This window comes from Hipposideros armiger, unplaced genomic scaffold (genome assembly GCF_001890085.2).
Source record: "Hipposideros armiger isolate ML-2016 unplaced genomic scaffold, ASM189008v1 scaffold_270, whole genome shotgun sequence".
Lineage (NCBI taxonomy): Eukaryota > Metazoa > Chordata > Mammalia > Chiroptera > Hipposideridae > Hipposideros > Hipposideros armiger.
This window is the reverse complement of record NW_017731620.1, coordinates 111,279-134,819: the sequence shown is the minus strand read 5'-3', so window position 1 is coordinate 134,819 and position 23,541 is coordinate 111,279. Positions and strand designations below refer to the sequence as shown.

Genomic DNA, 23,541 nt, shown 5'->3' with positions numbered 1-23,541 from the left:
TTTCTAGGCCTAAATAAAGTCGGTGGTTAGCATCTCTATTTTATAGTGGAGGAACTGGAACACAGAGAGGTTAGTGACTCAGCCAAGGTCACACAGCTAGAAAGTGGTAGAACAACATTTCCCCACCACCCACCCTGTTCCCTTCATACTCTCCATCTGATTATTCTTTCCTCTGATGTCCATGAGGGTCTAATCTCACTGTTGGCTGGCTCCTCTAGTATATTATTATCTGTGCACTTGATACTCTGTAGCAGTTTGAGCTGGTGCCCGGGGTAGTGGTTATCTTTGCTCCTCCGGGGGGTTTCGGGAAATCATTGGCCTGGGACCAATCTTCCCCCTTAGCTTGGGAGACTTCGGAACATGCAGGGGAATACATTTAAGCCTTAAATCTGTGCAGAGGCAAGAATGAGGCTCGAGTTCCCAGGAGATCCTGGTTGCCTACCCCTCACTCTCTCAGCTCCTGTTCTGGCTAAATCAGACCCACTTACTTGTTGTCCAGCTTTGTTGGGGTGGGGGGATTTTTCCAGTCTACCCTGTCCCTGGGAGTCTATCCATCAAGTGCTCTTTTCAAATGTCCTGCCTCAGTGGGACTTGAGGCCTGTTCTCTTGCCCTTGTGACCTCTATTCCAAAGCTCCCTCCTTTGCAGAGCCCAGCGACATGAGAGGGCCACATCCCACCCCTGCCTGCCCTGCTGGTGGTCAGTTCTGTCTTCAACACGTGACCCCAACACATTCCCTGCCTTCCTGTGAGCCCAGCGAAGCACTGATGGGTCTTATGCATAACTTCTTAATTTCACATAATGAAAGCATCGTCAGGCATCCAGCCTGCCAAATTGCCAGACTGGAAGTCAAGCCTTTGTGCACATCCCCCTGTAGCTACCCCCATCGATGTGGCTCTGTCAGGCACATGTCACACACATACGGTTTCCAATACCAATACAATAATGTGTGCAGAGTCAGGAACCTGGTAGATGTATGATGAAGCTGGCATTGGAGCCCTTGTGCTAACTGGGACATCATGAATATCACAGCAATGTGGGCCCGGCACACAGAAGTGATGCAGTCCAGCAGATGGACAGGACTGTGTGTCTGCTTGTGGAGAGTGAGAATCGTGATTGGGGGGAGAAGGCACAGGTTTTTTGTGTCTTAACAGCCCAGGTGAAGGAGGCCACGAGGTAGATGATGGGTGGCTGGGAAAAGGGTGTGTCTGAGTGTGGGTCAGAGTGACCAGGGGCTCGAAGTAACTTGGAGGTGGCCTCAGCCACCTCCTCCCCTATTGCATAAGCTATCGCCATTCCAATATCCTGAAACACTTCTCCCCACCCCTTCACACCTGGTCAGCTCCTCTTCATCACTGTGCTCTAAGCCCAGGGGCCTTTTCCTTTGGTGGTCTTCCCTGCATCCTACCCAACCCTGGCACTGAGAATGGAACTTGCTGACCTCCCACCCCGGGCTCACACTGCACACAGGGCTTCTCACAGAGTGCCTTGGTTCACCTTCATCCTGTACAGTAGATGTTGCTCGCAAACCCATTTTTAAGGTATAGAGACTGAGGCCCAAAGAGGCTAAAAATGTTGATGGCAGCTCTCCTGCAGCCTGGCTACTTGGGACCCTTTTACCCCAGGACCATCTGGCAGGGCCATCTTCAAATAGATGGAAAGACCTGTGGGAAAATGACTTCCCAGCAGCTCCCCAGACCGTCCACTGAACCTTCTTGTTGATGTACCTGCCCCTTTCCTCCATGGCCTTGAGCAGACAGACCTCTCTCCCTTTCCCCAGCCTCTGCCTTCTATGTTGGACCAAGGCCTGAGGATGCAGGCATGGAGGGGGCCAGGTCTTAGCTGCCTGTGGAGATGCTCACAGTCTAGTGAGAGGACCACAAAGAATAGGAGGAGATGGACCTATAAATGGCAGGTGACACACAGCAGAAATAATAGGGGTCAATAGAGAACAAGAGCTACTATGACACGCAGGTGCCAGGAACCAGGCAGAGCTGAGAGTGGTAATTTTTGTTTAACTTCTAATTTTTTTATTTTGAACATTTAATAAGAAAAACATTCAACCACATTTTAAAGTTAAGATGGATTAATTTACAATAAAATAATCAATTAAAAGTATCAGCCATTTTATTTAAGGCCAAGGAGGCCAATAGTTCCCATTTAAACAGAATTCCAAAACATATTTTAACCTATATTTGATGGCACAGAAATATGAAAGTCATACAATGTTCACTGAGACCTTCCTTTCCCTAGAGTAGAATTCATGCATTTGCTCCTTAGGTCAGGATTCAGGCTTTAAAATAACAGGAGTTCTTTGAAATATACCTACAACTTCTTTGATAACAAGAACACTTTTAAAACAATTCTTATAGGACTCTGTCATCGCCATGAGAAAAGTACTATTGCAAAGTTCCCATTTTATAGCTGAGCACACTAGAGGTGTTCATGAAATGCTGCTGAATGGCTTGTTCCAGATGCTGTGAGCACTGTGCACTTGTACAGTTTACACTGCTATGCTAAGTGTGGAGGGGAGGCCAGCCAGTCCACGTGCCTTTCTCCTCTGGTGCCCAGTCAACCTACTAAGGGTAGGTAGTGACTGGAGGCTGAGGGGGAGTGTGCACGACAGGAATGCTCAGGCATTGTCACCACTCCAAGACGGAGCTTTCTTGGAGGTGAGGAATGGGTGCTCAGTGGATCTTTGTGGAGCTGTTACAGTGAGTTCAGCTTCCCTTCTTATCTGGGCCCTGCCTTCTCCCAGCATGCCCTGGACTTGACCCCTGTCCTTGCTCTCTTTCTTGCAGGGAGCCGGGAGGCTGCCTTCACCTATGCCATCATTGCTGCCGGGGTGGCCCATGCCATCACAGCTGCCTGTACCCAGGGCAACCTGAGTGACTGTGGCTGCGACAAGGAGAAGCAAGGCCAGTACCACCGGGACGAGGGCTGGAAGTGGGGTGGCTGCTCTGCTGACATCCGTTATGGCATCAGCTTCGCCAAAATCTTTGTGGACGCCCGGGAGATCAAGCAGAATGCCCGGACGCTCATGAACTTACACAACAACGAAGCCGGCCGAAAGGTAGGCAGCCAGGGCGGGGTCGGCGGCTCCCACAGAAATGCGTCCAACCGCTTGTTCCTCGGGGCTGCTGTGCGGGGTCCCTTGTGATGGTCCACGGGGCTCCGCCTTCTGCCTCATTCTGCTTGACTCTGTCATCAGTTTGCTCCTCCTCAGGATCTGTGTGTGGCATGAAGCTCGTCAGCTACTAGAGAGGTGGAATAACTGAATCCCTGTTAAAACAAATTGGACGTAACTCAGCAAGATGCATGTGGAGAGGGACGCATGTGAACTCTTATCCTTGGGTCCACAAAATCAGCTGTACAAAACTCTGATTGAAGGCAGGGGTTGAGGTGACTTCAGTAGGAATCACCCCTGTGGGGCAGGGCCACTAACATGTCACTTGGTCACCTCAACCAAAATCTGGAGCTCAAAATAAAGGAGGTGACCATCCCCTCTTTATTGCCTCCTCAGATCCTCCTGGATTCTGGGCTCGGCTTAGAAGAGATCAGGGGTGTTCCAGGATGTTTCTAGTAGAGATGGCTGGGATCGAAAAGGGGCTGGACACCCCATCCCATAAGAAGTTGGCTGTCCCAAGGCAAGGAGAAAGATGGTCTGCAGGTCTGGAGTACGGAGTAAGGGCCCATGGGGGTGGGGTGGGCGTATCACACACAGAGGCAGGTCCTGTCAGGGTGAGGACAAGCCTCGGCCCTGAGGTATGGAGTGTTTGTTACCCAGAAAGGAATGAGCTCTTTATCCCGGGAAGGATTTGGGCAGTGGCAGCCTGACCAGGCATTTCAGGGGACCCAAGTCAGCATTGCCTGGCTTAGGCAGTGCCCTGCGCTGTGGCCTGGGGTTGGAAGTGGGCTCTGAAGTACTTTTGAAAGCTGAGGTGCTCACAATCCACCCTGGAGCCCCCGGGCCCAGGATATGCTGGCGTGGAAAAGCTTTGATGTTGGTTTGGAGGTCCGTAGAGAATTATGGGCCAGAGCAGATGGAGAGGAAAGGCTGTCCTGGGGAAGGGAGACGGGGGGAGCAGACCACTGCAGTGACAGGATTTGTGCCGACTTCACCGGGGACAACAGATGTGGGTGCCCAGCGGGATCTAGGAAACTACGTACAGGGCTCAGGCGACCCAAGAAATGCAGACCCCATCTACAGGGACCCATTGTGGCTATGCAGGAATGGCAGCCCATGGTGGCCAGACCCTCTCTGGACTTGGACTTTTATGTACAATCACTGCATTTTTAAGTGTTGGCATTTAAAACCGATAGTCACCAGTAACTCTTAAAAATATAAAAAAGGCGGAAAAGGCTCAAACACATAAAGCTACTGGTTAAGTGTGAACTAAGTGGCCTCATTCAGGTGACAGATGTACAGATCTGTTCTGCTAGAGCATATTCATGGACCAGGCAGTCTTCTAGCTCTGGATGTATCAGCTTACTTAACTCTCAAGGCATCCCTAAGAACAGCAGCAGTATTATCCCCACTTTACAGGTGAAGAAATTGAGGCACAGAGTGGTTAAGTAATATGCTGAGAGTCCCACAGCTAATAAGCAGTGCCAGAGTTCAAAGCCAGCTCATCTGGCTCTCAAGTTGACAGTCTTTGCACACCACGTGCTGTGGGGGCATGGTGGTCAGAGGGCTGCCTGAGGGCTGGCAGTGGACTGCCTGGGTTCAGATCCCAGCCGTGTCACTCATCCCGTCCCAGGAAGGAAGCAGAGCTGTCAGGAGTGTCCTCTGGGCTGAGGTGAGGAGGGGAGACAAGGCAAGAGAGCACTTACCACGGGTCCTGGCACACAGTTAGCTTTCAGCACAGGGTGGGTGTGATTACAAGTTGTGCAAACATGTGTCAGGCAGGAGGGAGTCTGTCTGGTAAGTGGTGTTGGGGGGTAGACTGCACACCCTGCAGATGAATGGGAGGGGACAAGCTGGCACTCCCGCCAGCCCTCACGCACACCTCCCTCCCTCTTCCACTCCAGCCTCTGGCCACATCCTGTGTGTCAGAGCTTCCCAGGTGGCCACGGTGAGTCACACCACAGAGGCGCTCACCTGGCCTGCCCCAGGATGACGTCCAGGGGTAAATTGCAAGGCCCTGCCTGGCCCTGCCTGTTCAGTCCTGTGACTGGGACCTCCTGCCTGCAGCCAGCACATCCCTCTAGCTGTTCATTCCTCCTTGTTTCTGTGGTCAGATCACTCCTTAGGGCACAGGGCACACAGGTCACAGCCTCCCTCCTGCCCTTGAAGCTCGCATTCCCTGGGGGCAGACAGGAGAAAGACAACTGGTTTCCCTCTTCCAACCAGTTTCCTCATCTGTGGCTTCCTGGTTGGGCCACTGGGAGAACTAAAGAAGCGAATTGCTGATATGGGGTAAGAATGATTTAGTGCATATCAAGTGGGAGAGGGTTTAATAAGCCACACAGCTCCAGAGGGCATGAGAGCTGTGATTGCTGTTCAGGACAGCTCTTGGGTGGTGCAGACATAGGAAGCTGTCAGATGTCATATGACCAACCTCAGGGGGGCTTCCTGGAGAAGGTGGACTCCACAAGATGAGTGAGCTTTGGCTAGGTAGAGAAGAGAGGTGAAGGCAACCCAGCTCTGGTGTGGGGAGGTAGCGGGGACTTGGGGCAAGTTCAGGGGCCCAGAATGGCTGACCTGTGGATCCCTGATGGGGTAACCGCAGCCAGGAAGCCTGCATGGGCACCAGCCAGGCTGCGTGAAAGCCTCGCTTTCTCCCCACCAATCTTTCTGTGGCTGCTGTTCAGGTTTCAGCTGAGATGTCCCTTCCTCAAACAAGCTTCCCTCTCAATCCCTTCATAGCCTTTTCTTGGATGTTACCTTGTTCCTGGGCTTTCTATCCACCCCCAGACCATAAACTTGAGTGGGACAGAGGCCCCGTGTGTCTCATTCACAGCCGCACCCCCAGGCTGGCACAGACTCCATCTATATACGTATGTACAGAGTGAATGGCTGAGCACCTTAAGGTCATTGGGGAGCCCCTGATGGTTCTGGAAGAGGGAAGGGGCAGGAGTCACAGACACAGACCCCGGGGAGGTAGAGGGAGGCTGCTTGGAACAGCATTTCAACCTGGCACTATGTATTTTCCAGAGCCAAGAGGTGGAATTTGGACTCCCCAGTGTATACAAGGAAAGTCCTGACCACCGACCAGTCGACCCCTTCATGGTGTGGGGCTGCAAATGGAGGTCCAGTGACAGTCTTGACCGGCCCTTGGGCACCCAGGGCAGTGGCCACACTGCTTAACCAGAGCATAGCAGGAAGGTGGTCTCCCAGCCTAGCCCTGGAGTAGCCAGACCCTCACTCTCTGCCACAGGGCACCCCAAGGGCCCAGACACATATCCAAGTGGTCAGGAGCAAGGACAGCCACCTGGGCTGGGATAAATGAGGCTTAGTGTAGAGCTCTGAGTTCCATCCCCACTTGGGCCTCAGTTTCCCCATCTGTCAAAGGGTGCTATGGCACTTGATTCATTCTGGATCCTCAGGTACTGGTCCGGGCCAGGTGAGGGCACACACCGGAGATGCCCCAGGATCTTGCTGTGTGCCATTTATTCTAAGGCATGGGGCCTTCCCTTTGGTAGGCTTCTGTGGGCCCCACACACGCAGAGCAGAGGTGGGGAACCAGCAGGAGAGAAACGGCCAGCCCGCAGCCGCTCCTGGCTGAGTGTCTTGGAAAGGATCACAGATGTGTTTATCACTGGCTCCCTCACTCCTGCTGTGAAGAGACAAGACTCAACCTGACCACAGGCTCTGGGGCTTGTTGGCAGCTGGTGTGGGGAAAGGAGGAGGCAGGGGAAGTCAGGGAGGGGTGCGTGTCCCAAGGGGCAGAGGTGGTGGCAGGCCCAACTGGGGACCCAGGGCAGCCCGCTGACTCATCGGGCAGAATAAATGCCGCGGGAGCACCCTGCCCTCACTGGGTCTGCAGTTTGGGTCCAAGTCCCGGGCAGGGCCAGGTGCACCCTGTGGATATGGGCTGCAGGACGAGGAGGTGGGGCACCCTCACTAGCTGGCTGGGCTTTCCGTCCCCTCATTGTCTCATGCAACTCTGTGGTCTGTGGGCTCAAATCAATGACCAGGTGAGAAGATAGAAATTACAGTCTTTCCCTATTGGAATTTTAGGTCCATAATTTTTTGGATCAAAATCGCAGACTATTCAGGCTTGGATTGTAGAATATTAGGTTCACATCCTCACACATGGGGTTTGGAATCATAGAACCTTTAGTTGGGAGGGAGAGAGGTGTCAGAAGTGTTGGGTCAAAATCCTCAGATGGTAGGATCTTTGTGTCTTTGAGTGACTTCTTTTTAATCTTTTGGGCAGTGAGGAGATGAACTAACCATGAGTCTTGCCCTCAAGATAGTCAGTCTAGTGAAAGGGTCAGATAAGAGGAGCAAAAATTATAATTCAAGGCTCACACCATGAGGGAAATGCTACACAGAAGGCTGAGAAAGGAGCCCAGAGGACGGAGTGGTTTCCTCTTGAAGAAGCCTGGAGACTTCTTAGGGGAAAAGAAGGGACCGTTAACAGGGCTTTGAAGGATGAGTAGGAGTCCTCCAGGTGGACAAGGCAGGTGGGAAGAAGGAGGGCAGTTCAGGCAGAAGTCACAGAATGTATAAAAGCATGAAGTCGGGCTTTGGGTGGGGTGGGGCTCCGTGTGTCTGGGGAGAGAGGAGTAATGGGCCATAAGTCTGCAGAGGGGGCTGAGGCCAAACTCTGGGCTTTGAATGCTGGGCCAAGGAACGGACTTTCTTCTTATGCGAAGGTTCCTGAGGACGCTTTGGCTGGGGACTGCAGTGGGCAGGTTTCTGGTCCTCTCTGGGACAGAGCGGAGAGCTGAGTGAAGGGGTACAGGGAGGCAAAGCCAGCAGGGGCCTTGGGGTGGACGGGAAAACAGCTGTTTAGGGAGCAGAATGGACAGGACCATCCTTGGGTTGCATTTGGGGTGGATGGGTGGATGCCACCTGTCGCTGGGGTTAGGAACTGGGGCTGGGGGAAACTGATCTGGGGAGAGCTGATTGAGTTACCTTGGGATGAGGCGGTGGGAGACCCTGCGGACAGCAGGTGGGGAGGCCTGGGGACCACTGGAGAGAGGTCTTGGCGGAGCCACATCCTGGCAGCCACCAGCAAGAGGTGGTAACAGAAGCCCTGGCGTTTGGTAGCGTTGTCCAGCAGTTGGATTCAAGTGGGAAAGTCAAAGAGCTGTGGGGACGTGAGCACTGGGGCAGGAGGGCCATGGAAGCGGATCAGTCATGGGGGTGGGAGGAGAGCCAGGAGTGGGCCCTTTGGATGCATTCCTGGGCGTGTAAGACACCCCCTGTGGGGTGCACAGGAGCCCAGACTGTGCTTTGAGCTTCTGCTATGTCCTAGCTCTGGAACCCCAGCGAAGGAACTAGCCTTTCGGAGCCTCCGTGCTGATATCACCAGGCCTGTGCTGTGAAGGCCTTGCTGTACGCTGGGAGGAAAGGGTGCAGGGAGCTCTGGAGGCCTCCGGGGAGGGAGGGGCCCTCAGCCATCCCTTCCTGGGTGTGTGGTGACTGAGCTTAAGAGAGGCAGCCCTGGGGATGGGGGCCCAGCTGGGACAGGGCTGGCCCCAGCTGGAATGTGCTGCTCGCTCCCAGGGAGCTGAGCTCAGGGGGATGGAATTCCACCTGAGTGAGAAGTCGCCTCCCAGGCCCTGCCCAGCCTCCTGCTCACGGAGGATGCCGGTCTTGTCCCTTCCTGCCCTGCCCCGTCTGGTCTGGGTGCTCCTTGGAGCTGGATTACCACTCTGCCCTGGCTACAGGCAGGCCTGTGAGTCAGGGGACACCAGGGACCCGGCTAGGCCGCTGGGGTGGGGCCCAGATAAGGCTGCTCAGCTATGCTTCTCTTCACTGTCCTGAGGGCCACTTGCATATTTGACCAGATAGAGTGGTCAGTGGTGGTACGTCGAGGGCCTGGGGAGTCAGGCCCTGCCTGGCCTGAAGCCCGCTGACCAGACTGGGCTGTGAAGAGGCCTCCTCAGGCCACTGTGCCCTCCATTCCTGCCCCAGATCCAGGTGCAGATGTGTGTTCTCACTTTCCCAGATGGAAAGACTTTTAGCCAGAACTTGAGAGATTTGGACCAGGGGGATTCTTGGGCGAATCTCGTCCATTTAAGGCATTGGCTTCTTCCAACATGGAAGAAACCAATGCCTACCATGGAAGGGTGTTCTCAGAAGGGTCTTCCAGCTCTGACATGTGGGAGGAAGACATAGGGTACTTAGGACCAACGGATGCCAACCTGTCTGCAGCCACACACTCCTGGAGTCCACCAAGCTTGTTCCTGCCTCAGGGCCTTTGCACATGCTGTTTCCCTTGTCAGGAATGCTCTTCCCTCAAATCTTTGCATAGCAAATTCCTTCTATTCTTTCAGGTTTCTGCTTAGCTGTCCCCTTCTCAGGGAGGCCCTCCCTGACTCCCCTACCCTGTATCCACTTCATCTCTCTCTGCATACTATCCTGCTTTATTTTCTATGTGACGCTTATCACCCTGTGAGATTATCTTATTTACACAGCTCTTTATGTGCTTGTTGCCTGTCTTTTCCCACTACAATGTCAGCACCACGAGGGTAGGGACGACCTGAGTTAACAGCAGCTTCCCCCTATGCCTAGAACAGTGCCTGGCATATTTGTCGAGTGAATGAATGAAATGATAAATGCCTGCTCTTACCTTGGGGAATTTCTCAGGAGTACAGTTGCCAGATCTAAAAAAACAAAACAAAACGAAACAGTAGTTCTAGTTAAATTTGTATTTGAGATCAAATGAATAGTTTTTAGTATGTATGAATATATTACAAATGTTGTGTGGGACATACTTATACTAAAAAATTATTTGTTGCTTATCTCAAATTCAAATTTTACTGGGTTTCTTGTATTTGTTGAGATACTGTAGCTTGACATGTAGTTATAAGAATATGGAAATATCCTGTGTACCCTTTGCTCAGCTTCCCCAGCAACTTGTAAAATTCTAGTGTAATATCACAGCCAGGATGCTGATACAGTCAAGACACAAGACATTTCTGCCACAAGGACACCAGTGCTACCCTTATAGAGCCATATCGACTTCCCTCCCTCACCCCTCTCCTAATCCCTGGCAGCCAACTAATCTGTTGTCCATTTCTATTATTTTATCATTTCAAGAATGTCATATAAATGAAACCATACAGTCTGTAAGCTTTGGGGATTGGCTTTTATCCCTTAGCACACTTCCCTAGAGATTCATTCATGTTGCTGTGTGTGTCACTAGTTCCTTCCTTCTTATTACTGGGTGGTGCTCTATGTATGGATGGACCACACAGTTCGTTTAACCATTCACCTATTGAAGGACACCTGGGTATGTCCAGTGTTTGCCATCACATATAAAGCTGCTATGATCATTTGTGTACAGGTTTTTATGTGAACATAAAGTTTCTGGTATTGTTCTCTGGGATAAATGCCTAAAAGTGCAAATTCTGGATCATATGATAATTGTGTATTTAGCTTTGTAAGAAAGGGCTTAACTATTTTCCAGAGTGGCTGTGCCATTTTACATTTCCACCAGCGATGTAGGCGTAATCCAGTTTCTCTTCATCCTCACCAGCATTTGGTGCTGTCACTGATTTTTATTTTTGCCATTCTGATAGGTGTGTGTGGTATTTCACTGTGGTTTTCAGTAGCATTTCCCTAAAGGCTAATGATGCTGAACGTTTATCCATGTGCTTATTTGCCATCTGTGTATCTTCTTCAGTACAATGTCAGTTAATGTCTTATGCCCATTCTCTAACTAGACTATGTACGTATTGTTGAGTTTTGAGATGTCTTTATATGTTCTAGATGTTAGTCTTTTGTCATACATAGGGTTTGCAAATTTTTTTCCCCCCTGTCTAGAACTTGTCTTTTCATCCTCTTCATGGGGGTTTTTGCAGAGCAAAAGTCTTTAACTTTGATAAGGCCCAGTTTATCAACTCTTTCTTTTTTGAGAAGTGCTGTTGGTATTGCCCAAAAACTTTTTGCTCAGCCCTAGGTCCCAAAGATTTTTCCCCATACTTTTAAAAAAATTTTATTGTTTTGCATTTTACATTTAAATCCGTGATCTGTTTTTAAATTAATTAATTAACTAACTATAAATCAACAAAGGTTTATATCTTTCAAAATTTTACTTATTAAAATTTATTTATTTTTAATTGTAGTAAAATATACACAACATAAAACTTACCCTTTTAACATTTTTAAGTGCACAGTTAAGTGACATTAAGTTCACTCTTACTATTGTGCAACCATCACCACCATCCATTTCCAGAACTGTTTTATCTTCCCCAACTGGAACTCCATACCCATCAAACACTAACTCCCCACTCCCCCTCCCCTCCAGCCTCTGGCACCCACCATTCCACCTTTTGTCTCTATGAACTTGACTACTCTAGGGCCCTCATATGAGTCTCATATAAGTGGAATTATATGGTATTTGTCCTTTTGTGACTGCCTTATTTCACTTAGCATAATGTCCTCAATGTTCCATGATCTATTTTGAGTTAACTTTTGGAGAAAGTGCACATTTGAGGTCAAGGTTTATTTTTTGTGTGTCTCATTATGTTATGTCTTGTTACTGAGCAGTCTGGCACCTCTCTTCAGGCCTACAGCCATGTGGAGGAGAATGGCCTCTGGACAGTACCGAAGAGAACTGTAGAATAGTTTTAGAACCTTCCTTGGGCCCATTTAATAGATGAGAGACTGACACCAGACATGGAGGCCCCTTGGCAAGACCACATGCACCCAGAGAGTGGAGGAGCAGGGTTCAAAGCCAGGGCCCAGTTCCCAGCCAGGCCTCCTTCCTGCTCTCTGTGGCTGGCCAAGGCGGTGGTGCTGGCCTGAATGAGGGGCTGATGTGGGGTCTGGGAGGTCCATCAGGAACAACCCACTGGGATGACTAGGCCAGGGTAAGCGTGACAAAAGCAAAAAGCCAGGACAGGTCCAGAGTAGAAGCCGCCGAGGAGGCAGCAGCAGAGGGGAGCTGGCCCAGGCCCAGGTGGAGAACGCCCACAAGGCCTGAGGTTTTTCCAGTTTCCTCTGATGACACAGCAAAGGCAGGGCCCAGCCAGGTCCAGTCAGTGATGCCACACTGATATCAGTGGATAGTGCCCAGGAAGGGAGGGGACGAGATAGGGTGTCCACGGTGGTAGGGAGCAGAGACAGGGCAGGAACAGCCCTTCCCATGGAGAAGAGAAACATCTGTGAGCCCCCAGCATCATGGAGCCTGGTCCTCAGTATCTTATTTTGCTCTGGATGGGCTCCTAAGACCACTTCCCCATCCCAACCTTGGATGGGCCCGGGCGGCCTGGGGCAGGCCCAAAGGAGGCTCACCCTGGGGTGTGGTAGCCTCAGTCGCTGAACAGCTGGGTGAGGGCAGAGGGAGCAGACAGGACTAGGACCCAGGAACTAGAGGAATGTGGAAAAGATGCAAGTTTTAGCTCTAGTGAGAGAGAACTTGCTATCAGAAAGTGAGATAAGCTGGAGGGCAGATATGTGTTTGCTGGGAGAATACAGACATGCTTCTAATATTAGCACTTGAAATGCATGTACTAATTTAATCCCACAACAGTCCTACAAACTTAGTATTCTCTGTTCTCTCCGTTTTGCAAATGGAAAAATGGAGAAACAGAGAGGTTAAGAGAAACTTACTCAAGGGCCACACAGCTGGCAGGTGCCACCGTGGATCTGAACCCAAGCAGTCTGGCTCCAGACTCAGTTCTTAACCACTGAACTGTCTTCCTAGGGATTCCTGGACTTGGGTGAGTTTATCCGCACCACCAGTTCTGACATACTGTAATTCTAAGATATCATCCTAAGATTCTCAGATCCACTGTTTTGGGGGAACTTGGAGACTGCAATCCTCAGCCCCCCAAAGGCCCTGATATCTAGTGGTTTGGGGATTGTGGATTACTCAGGCACTGTGAGCTTGTCCCACTCTGGTCACTATGGTCAGTCCTTAGGCCACTCTCATCTGCCTGGGAGAGGACACTTCCGGGCCAGAAGGGAACTGGGCTGTGTGGAGAGGAGAATTCTGCATGCTGCCCCTCCCCAGCTGGAAGGGGACCTGGGCTGTTACCGGGAGTGAAGGGGGCTTCAAGGTGGGACTGGGTGAGGAATTGCCCAGATTAGGGCATGCTCAGGAGTGCCCGTGCCTGTGCAGAGACCTGGAGCACCTCCTGTTTTAACGGAGTTTCGGGGCATGCTTGACAAGGTGAAGGCGCCTGGGGTGCCACATCCTCTTCCCCTGCGGAACCCTCCTGGGCGTTTCCCAGAGCTCAGCGTGGGTGCTCTCCGTGGAGTGGGGCACTTTTACCTGTGCTGTCCAGTATAGTCGACACGGGCCACCGGTGGCTATTTAAATTAATGACAAATACATAAGATTCCGCATTCAGGTCCTCAGTTCATGTGTTGGTGGCTCATGGCTACCATATTAGGCAGCTCTATCATCGCAGGAAGGTCTGTTGGACAGCGCCCGCCGGCTTAGAGCGCAGTGGGCACAGACTTCAGTGTTTAGTAAGGGGGCCCGGGAAGGGCTAGGCTGTGGTAGAGCCAATCATTTCACCTCTTTGTCTTCGCCCCTCCCGCCAGCCCGTGAGAGGCGTCTCAAATAGTGGCCATCTGATTTCTCGTGGAAGGAATTCCCAGTGTGGCTGCTCTCCCTTCAGCAGGGGGCTCATTTGAAACCAAACTGAGGTGGGGAGGGGGCGTGTGGGGAGGCCCTGGCAGGCCTCCCAAGTGAGGTGAAGCCGAGGGGGCTCGGTTACACCACGGTGAGACCAAGTCAAAAGGCGCCCACAAGGACAATTGCCGCCTTTGTCCTCGGGAGGGGGACTGGGACTCCTGGGTGTTATCAAATCTGCTAGGATGAGGGGATGGGAAGCCAAGCGGCGGTGAGGAAGGCAGGCGAGGGGCGGGGCAGGAACGGCCCTACGGCCCTAGAGGGAGGGAGGGAGGAATGGGGCGTGGCCGGGAATGCGAAGGAAGTGGGCGGAGCAGGCTGCTGTCACTTTCCCTAATTCTGAACACTTGCGTGTCCTTTGTGCTGTTAATCCAGGTTCTCTTCTGTTCTGAGGAAGGACTCCTTGCCTGACAAAAGAGCTTCTTTTAATTGTCTCCTGGCACTGTGCATTTGAGATGCAAATAATAGTCACAGCTCACAGTGGTGAACACTTGCCTGTCCCAGTACTCTGCCTACAGGGGTTAATCCATTTCATTGGCCCAACAGCCTTGGGGGTCCTTGTGAACTCCATTACGCACGCAGATGGGCCGTTGAGGTCCAGGCAGTGATGAGATGTCCCAGGCTCCTGAGCAATCCCCGTTGCTGCGGAATACGGGTTCATCTGACCTCAGGGTCCCCCAAAGATATTGGGAGAGGGGGTCAAGCACTGGGCTAGTGGGGTGTGGGCAGTGTGAGACCAGCACTCAGCTGCTCTGTGTGCCCCTCAAGACCTGACACAAGTGCCCGCCTCATTCCCAGTGCTCTCCATAAATGATCTCACAGGGAAGGCCCTATCGTTGTTACTCCCACTTTACAGATGAGGAAAACTGAGGCACAGAGCAGTTAAGTAGTGTACTCAGGTGGCCCAGGTAGAAAGTATCGGAGCAGGATTCCCTTGCAGCCATCTTGCCTCCGCCACCCATGCTCTATGCAGCCTCTTCTTAGCCCTCAATAGCACAATGGCATGTGTGCACACGTGAGTGTGCATGCGTGTGTATTTGGGAGAGGTCTGGAAGAATAAGTAGTATTTTGAAACAATAATGATTCTAACAACAATATTTGTGAAACACTTTATAATTTACAAAACCTTCCTTTAAACTTTTATGGCCTAGTCTCACAACTCTACTTCAAATGAATGGTGGTGTAACTAGACCCATTTTGCAGGCATGGCACCTGAGGCTCTGGCTGGGTGCTGCTCAGTCTGCAGAGAGGTGGTTCTGTAGGGACTGTTCTCTCCTGGGCTTTGAGAGCCCTGGGTGTGGAGACAGCTCAAGGAGCTCCTAGCCACATTGAGCTCTTGACTCATGAATAGATGCTGGGCTTGTGTTCCTTTCGGGGAGATGGGAATGCCATGGCTGTGGAAAGAGTTGTAATACAAAAACCCAGCATTGCAAGTTGTTTGCTGCATAACCTTGGTTAGTCTTCCTACTCCAAGCCTCAGTTCCCTCTTTGGGGAAAAAGGCAATGACAATTTGTACCTCTCAGAGCTATTGTGCAGATTGAATGAAGTAATAATATCCATGAAGTGCTGAGTCCCATGCTTTCTTGCATGATGCGTGCTCAGAAAACAGTAGCTACTATTATTAATATTGTTATTATTATATTAGTAGTGGTAGTAATTTTAAAGCCATGTGAGGTTTAATCACTATATTCTATTCCTAAAGATCTTTCTAGGTCTAAAACTCCATTTTCTTCATGTACCTGCCACAAAACTTGCTAGAAGGACTTGGGGAGGAGATATTCAAGAGGTCATTGAGATTTTCACTTTACTGAACAGAGGGGGTCACGAGAGGACCAAGCCATTGTGATCCCATGTTGGTTGTTCCCTCTTCAAGACAGGTGAGATCCATCTGGGTATCTCAGTCATGTCTGAGCAGCCACCTCCGGAGAGGGCCCTGCTCTTGTTCTTTGCAGCTCCATACCACAGCTACCGAAGTACATGCCACATTCTGGGACATGCAAAGTTGTCCTTAAAATCCAGTCTCAAGCCTGGTGTATCCAGCTGCCCCCTCCTGCTTTCTGCTGTCTCAAACCTCACTCCTGATCTTTTTCTATGAATGCACTCCTGCCTTCATCTTACCCTCCCAGTTCACCCCCTGGGGCCCAGTTCATGAAATAGCGGCTCTATCTGTCCAGTTGTCTAGGCCAAAAACCTTGGCTTTGTTCTTGACTCCTTCTATCACATCCCACATCAACCATGTTGGTTCTACCTACAATGTCTATCCAGAAACTTCCCCATCTAACAACCTGCACTCCTGACCCCTGGTCCAAGCCACCATCATCTCCTACCTGAAGTAATGCAATAGCCTTCTAACTTGTCTCCTTACTTCCACATTAGCACCCTGCAGTCTTTTCAAATGTAAGTTAATCATCCTCCCTCCACCCATAACCTCACAATGGCTCCAAAGTCACTCGGAGTAGAAACTGAAGTCTTCACAATGCACAACAAGGTCCTTCATGAATTATGACCCTCTGACCTCATTTCCTTCTACTTCCCCTTTGCTCACTCTGTTCCACCTATTCTGTGCCACTACACTGTTCCTCAAACACACTGGACACATCCCTACCTCAGGGCCTTTGCACTTGCTGTTCCCTTTGCATGGAGTACTCACCCTCCAGACATTCACCTTCTCACCTCTTCAAATCTTTGCTCAAATATCACCTTCTTAAGGATGCCTTTTCTCACCACCCTATTTGAAATTGCCAGCCCTTCCCCACCTGCTTCACCACTTCCTGGCCCCTTCCATGTTTCCTTTTTCAATGGCACTAATGACCACCTGACATAAATATTGGTGGTTGGCCAAATGATCCCAGTGTGGCTGGGAAAGTTAAAGTGTTTGCTGTAGGAGGCCTCCTGTGTGAACAGCAGGCTCAGGCAGAAGCTTTCTTCTCACCTTTTAAACTCAGAAATCTGCCTTCAATATTTGTTCCTATGGGCCAGCTTTAAATGCGGGTTTTATTTTTAAGCACTTATGTGGCTCTTGTCTTACTCCAGGCGCTATTATATGTACTTTATATGTATATATTAACTCATAAAATTCTCATAAGAACACAGTTAAGTAAGTACTATTATCTCCCTGTTGCAAATGAGGACACTTTTGCTCAGAGAGGGTCACTGACTCACCCAAGGTCACACTACAGTAAGTAGAGCCTGAATCAGAATCAGACAGTCTGGCTCCAGAGCCTATAATCTTGCTATATATAGTTCCTCTCTTTTGGGCATTTATTCACTCACTCATTCATTAAATATTTATAACATACCTTCTTTGTGTCAGGTGCTAGTTTTTAGAGACCAACAGATGACTGAAAAATGATCCCTGCCACCAGGGAGCTCACAGTGTAGTAGTAAATGCAGAACAAGAAAATAAGGGAAAGAAAAAATATATTCATTCAGCAAACATTCACTAACATCTACGAAGTGTCAGCCCTGTTTTTTCGGCACTGGAAATCAGAGATAAAGAAGAAACAGGATAGGGCCGGCTGAGTGGCATGTTGGTTAAGAGCTGGCTTGGGACGCCAGAGGGCCCCGGTTCGGATCCCATATATGAGGGCCAGTGACACTGCCCTCTACAGCTAAGATGCTGAACAACAGCTCAACCTGGAGCTGGGCTGCCGTGAGTCGCCAGCGAACGTGTAGCTGCAGCCCCTGCTGCGTTGCCATGGGCTACTGTGTGTGGCCAGCAACCAGCGTAGCCGCCCTGAGCGGCCATCCAGAAGCCAGCGACTGATCTGCTTCGCCCCGGGGAAGAGCGCAATGATGGTGCCAACTTGGGCCAGTGAAGCAACATCCTCTACAACTAGACTGAAGAACAAAAGGGCAGCAACTTGTCTGTTCCCCTTCCCCCAATTCCCCAGCACTGTTCCCATCCCCCAATTCCCCAATAAAAATCTTAAAAAAAAAAAGAAACAGGACAAAAGATCTAACCATCTGTGGGGGCTGGTTTAGATGGGTAGATGGTGGATGGGTGGGTGGATGAATGGATGGATGAATGGATGGATGGATGGATGGATGGATGGATGGATGGACGGATGGATGGATATTTGGAAGGAAGGAGAATAGATAGATAAACAGATAGTATTTAGAAGAATGGTTGCATGAATTGTTATATGGATGAACAGATGAAGTGATGGAGAGATGGATGAATAGATAGTTATTTGGACAGATGGATGGTTGAATGGATAGGTGAAAAGCTGAGCTCATTGCTGGTAAGTTGGATGTTTTCCCAGTGAGATCACCAGACCAGCTGAAAGAAAGGGATGGAAATCCATGCATTCATTCATTCAGTAAATGTTTATTAAGCACCAATGTATGTGTCTGGGACTGTTGAAGGCTCTAGGACTGGATAGTACTTGCCTTTATGGAGCTGAAATTCCAGAGGGAAAGCAGAGGACAAACAAATAATCAAATGTATCTACTGTCAGAGAGTAATAAATGCTATGATGAAAAATTAAAGCAGAGGGAGAAGGCAGAGATGACAGGAGGGGGAAATTTATATCAGGTGGTCAGGAAAACTCTCTGAGAAGGTGAATTCTGAACAGGAAGTAAGGGAGCTGCCTGGGGAATAGCATTTGAGACAGAGGGAAGAGCAAATACAAGAGCCTAGGGCAAAGAGGCTCGGTGAGCAGAGGGAGAGAGGAGATGAGGTAACAGGTGGGTGTGTTTGGGGGGGAGGTGGGAGTCTGGAAGAGGAGACAGATGATTTCCTGGACCTTGCGAGGAGTGTGGCTTTGGTTGTGTCCTGGAAAGCCTGTGGTGGACTTTGAACTTGGGCTGATTTGTGTTTGGAAAGGCACCACCCTCCCTGCTCCCCTCTTAGGGTTTCCCAGCCCTGTTCCCTCCTGGCATGCTCACAGCTGGGAGGCTGTCAGCATTTTAATTACAGCTCCCAGTGCTCAGTGGTTTACAACTCAACCATAAAAGAGGCCCTGGGCAACAAGTGGCACCTCTGAGTGATTTACTTGCTCACCATTTCCATATTTAGTGCCATCTAATGCCTGTGGGGCAAGTTTTCTGAGAGAAAAAGAAAGAGGAATTCAGGGGGAGTTGGTTAAACAATTTTTTTAATGCATATATCTATTTTTCAGTTGTTTCCTGAGATTATTTCCCAGCCTTTAAAAAATTACAGGATGCCAACTAATGGTGTATTCCTAAGAGAGCCTAGTCCCTCGCTATGCTGCCCTTTTCTCTTAAAAGTACGTGTTTGCTTCCTTGCAAGAGAAAGCTGGGTTTAAAGGACACCATGGACTGAATGGGTGACTCAGGGGAAAAGGCTTTGATTACCTAATATTTCACATATTCAGGGCTGGACTTCAGATCATTTGCTCCCATTCCCTCCTGAAACGGGGATCCCACAGACCTCTAGTCAAGGCATCTGCAACTTGTCTTGTTTTTTTAATGTGCACACGAATCACCTGGGGAGTGTGTGAAAATTCACCTGATTCTGTAGGTCTGGGGTGGGGCCTGAGAATCTGCATTTCCAACAAGCTCCCAGGTGATGCCCTGTGACCATACTTTGAGCAGCAAGGATATTGACCATCATTGTCCCATAGAAATTAGTATGAGCCACACGTGTAATTTAAATTTTTCTAGTAGCCGCATCAAAAAGGTAAATAAGGGTAACATTAAGTTTAATAATATATTTTATTTAATCTAATATGTCCAAAATATTGCCATTTCAATATGTAATCAATATGAAAATACTGAGATATTTTAGGTTCTTTTTTTTTATATAGAAAGTCTTTGAAATCTGACATTTGCTTTACACTTACAGCACATCTCAGCTCAGCTAAGCCACAGTTCAAGCTGTCATATGGCTGGTGGCTCCCATTTTAGACTGTGCAGATCTCAATCTGGTTTAAATACCTCTGGTGACAGGGAGCTCACTCCCTTTTGGGAAGTCCATTCCATCCCTACAGGCTCTCAGTTGGGAGTTGCCTCCTAGCACAACTAGGAAGGGCTTCATTCCCTGGGTCTCACGCAGGTTGGCACCCTCTGCATAGGACAGTCCTGCAAAAACTTGGAGGCTCTGACCTCTTGAAGCTCTCTCCTTCAGCTCCCTCCTGTGAGATAGGCACTCACGTACTTTGCCTCAGTGAGAAACCCTGAGGTGGTTACTGTTGCTGTTCTAAGTCCCATTTTCTTCTTGAAGAACCAGGCTCAGAGAGGTGAAGTGATGTTCCCATGGTCACCCAGCTAAAAGATAGCAGAGCTGGGACTCCAAGTCAGCGTGTTGAAATCTCTTCTCCCTCTGTTGTGAGAAGCTTCATTTCCTTCAGCATGACCTGGTTTCAGAGGACCTTCCAGACCCATTCACACTCAACAAGACACACAGGACAAGCCCGCATGGTGCTGACAGAACCTCAGAGATGGCAGGAGGGTGAGCATCAGAAGCCACACCGCTCTTGGTGTCAAGGCTGGAATAAAAACCCAAGTTCCTCTGAGCTCTGGGTCTCAGATCCTGCGGCAGCTCCTTGTAGCTTTAGAGCAGTAACAAATCAGTTATTCCTCAGCCATGCCCAACCCCTCCTCCCATGGGAGAGGCCCACACCACCTTGGCTGGAAACTGCCCTGGGAAAGAGATAACCCAAGGTGTTTTTCCCAGTCTCCTGGCTGCAAAACTCCTGACTTCATCAGGTACAGGAAAACAACTATCTTGGTGGAGGTGTCCTTGTGCCCATATCCTCTGGGCTGGTTGTGGGGCAGCATGGAACCTCGGGCCAGGCCAGCCCACCCTTCCAGACACCAACACAGAGGGAGCTCCTGTTCTGGGATGGACTCTTCAGAGAGCATCACTGATGCCTGCTCGCCCGCCCAGGCAGGGCCTTGCTGGGGTCAGGCAGTTCATCTGGGGGTGGCCAGGGGCACAGAGGGTGCTCAGCCAACGTGACCTGGCTCCTGGGTCCTTCCTCCACGCTCTGCAGCATCCTCCTCTGTCCCAAATCCCTTCCCTGGTTTCAGTCTTGGTCTTCTGTGGACTAAGTCAGGGCCTCATCTGTAAAACCCCACGGTGAAGGAACTGGCTGCTGAGCCAAGGTGAATCCATGCATTCATCCATTCACTCACTCAGCCACTCACTTATTCCCTCACTTATTCCTCATTCAGAAAATGCTTGCTGAGCGTCTTCTCCGAGGCTGGCTTCTTCTCGATGCCTCCTGGACGAGACAGAGGAGAACGATGCATTTCTGGTGGGGGCGCCATGGAGAAGCGGGCCAGTAAGGGTTGCTTTAAGGAGCAGAGGTGCCCCATGCAGAGGGAAGAGCAGCTGTGGAGGCAGACATGGGCATGGTGTGGGTCAGAAAAAGCTGAAATTAGTGTCCACAGAGGGAAGTCAGAGCTGTGCAAGCATCACCACAACCAATCTGAGAACTTTTCATCACCTTTTTATGGCTGACTAATAGTCCATTGTCCGAGCATGTCACAGTTTGTTTATCCATTCATCAATTGATGAACATTTGAGTTATTTCACTTTTTAGCTATTGTGAATAGTGCTGCTGTGAACATTTGTGTATAGGTCTTGTGTGGACGCATGTTTCTGGTTTGGCTGTTCCACCATCTTGTGGGTAGGTGCCTTATGTCTTTAAAGTGCACCATCTTCAGGGGTGCTGCTGAAAGAGCCCAGGCCTCTGGGTCAAGAGGGAGGGAGGCTCGGGCCTGTGGGCAGCAGGGACCAGCTTTGCCCTCGGTCCTCTGGCTCTGCACTGCCTAGGGGCTGGCCAGGGCCATGTAGGTCAGGTGCTGTGGGCGCCGCTCAGCCCTCATCAGCTGGGCAGTCTGTAGCTGACTCGTCACCAAAGTTGGTTCACAGGGGCCTGTCCCTGGAAAATGGCCAAGGGATGCTCTGGCTTCTGTTGCCTCCTTGCTCCTCGTCTGCAGCTCCACCTGGCCTGGCCTCTATCTTACATCTTCCTGCCCTGGCTCAGGCCTCTGGTCTGCCCTCCATGTGGCCGCCTGAAGGAGCTTCTCACATACCAAGCACCCTTCTCTCCAGTACTGAGGCCCAGCCAGCCTTCCAGCCCGACCCACTGGCCTTCTTCCCAACCCTTAACTGCCACCTGCTTTGGCTGCCCTGGGCCTCTGCTCGTGTTCTTCCCTCAGCCCTGCCTGCTCTCTCCTCCTGTTTCATCTCACCAAGCCCTCCTCAATGCCCTGTTCTCAGCTCAGGGGGCTGTTTCCTCACTTCCTCATTCTAGTCGGTCCCACTGTTGCTGCTCTCAGTCATTCATTCAGCAAGTATTTTCTGAGTGCCAACTATGTTCCAGACACCAGTCTGGGTGCTGGGGACATGGCAGGGAGCAGATAGGCCAAGTGCCTGCCTTTGGGCAGTTTACATTCCAGTGGGAGACAAGAGAAACAAAACAAAGAATATGTGTACCATGAGTATGTCAGACACTGGTATCTGTGAAGGAGCAAAATGAACTAAGGAAGGGGTAAAAAAAGTGTCCTTGGGAAGGTGAGATTTGAGCACAGGCCCCAATGAAATAGGAGCGGGAGCCATTTAGGGAATGGGGGAGAATGTTCCAGGCAGGGGGACAGCCAGTGCAAAGGCCCTGAAGCAGGAGCATTGCTGGCATGTTGGAGGAACAGCAAGGAACACATTGCACTGGAATGGGGGGAACAGAGGCATAGAAGGTGAGGTCAAAGGGGCAGCCGAGGATGACTAGGGGTAGATAGAAAGAGAACAGCATTGTGAATCCCATGTCCCCAACCCCCCACCTTCAGATGTGAACATCATTTTAATTGCTGCACTGGAACAGTCTAAAGCAAATCCCAGACATCATGTTATTTCACCCACGAATTCTTGTGTGTACGTCTCTAATCAATAAGGATTTTTTAAAAACATAACAATAGTCCCTTATTACTCAGAACAACATAATAGTTCCTCAGTGCCATGTAATACCTCGTCTCAGATTCCTCCATTGTCTTAAAAACCCTTTCCAGCCGGCTTGCAGAAGGGGAACCACTGTGAGCACAGGAGAGGCAGGGCTGCACTGTTGGTAGGAGTTGGCGTCAGCCTCATGCTCACATGACACTTGGATGCACACCCGCCTTTTCCCCCAGAGCATAAGCTGCAAGACAGCAGGGGACTTGCCTCTTTCTGGCTACCTGGACGCCAGCCTCAGGGTCTAGCCCAGGGCAGGGGTTAAGTTAATATAGTGGAAAGATGAATTAGTGAGTGAATGATGAAAGATGAATGAATGAACAAACGAATAAATGAATGCCAAGGCCAATTCACTGATGCTCCAGAATTTGGGAGGAGCATGTGGGTTTGTTAGCTCTAGCTCCCCCGCCAGCCTCCCTGCCCCTCACGCTATAGTTTGTGTCACATGACTGCCTCACGCTAGGCTGAGGCCACTTCCCACACCTAAACCTCGTCAGAGGAAACCCCTGCCCCTTAGTCAATCCAGATGACTAAGTTCATGAGAGGGAGGAGGCTGGTATGTGTTTAGGAGACAGGCAGGGGTCAGGAGGTTGCACACTGAGCAGCTATTGGAGCTCGTCTGTTCCATCTTTAAAATGGGCTTTGTACTTTACACGCCCACGACAGTCCTCTGAAGGGGCTGTGTCAGCCCCAGCTTACAGATGAGCAAAGGGCCCAGGGCCTCTGGCTAGCAAGCACTGAGGAACTCACCTGCTGGCCTCCACTGCCTGGGCTCCCCTCACGTGTGAGGACATGTGTAGCGTGTGTGTGTGTACATGTGTGAGCACGGGAGGGTGTGTCTGTGAGTGAAGGACAGTC

At 50.3% G+C, this 23,541-nt stretch overlaps 1 protein-coding gene across 2 annotated transcripts in view; it reads left to right on the top strand.

Moving 5' to 3' along the window:
- Positions 1-23,541, top strand: part of WNT7A (Wnt family member 7A) — a 63,813-nt gene that overhangs the window by 22,079 nt on the left and 18,193 nt on the right. For both annotated transcript variants that reach the window (XM_019656923.1, XM_019656924.1), the window contains exon 3: positions 2,801-3,072. In XM_019656923.1, the coding sequence (XP_019512468.1) occupies positions 2,801-3,072 (272 nt within the window). The remainder of the gene's footprint in view (positions 1-2,800; positions 3,073-23,541) is intronic.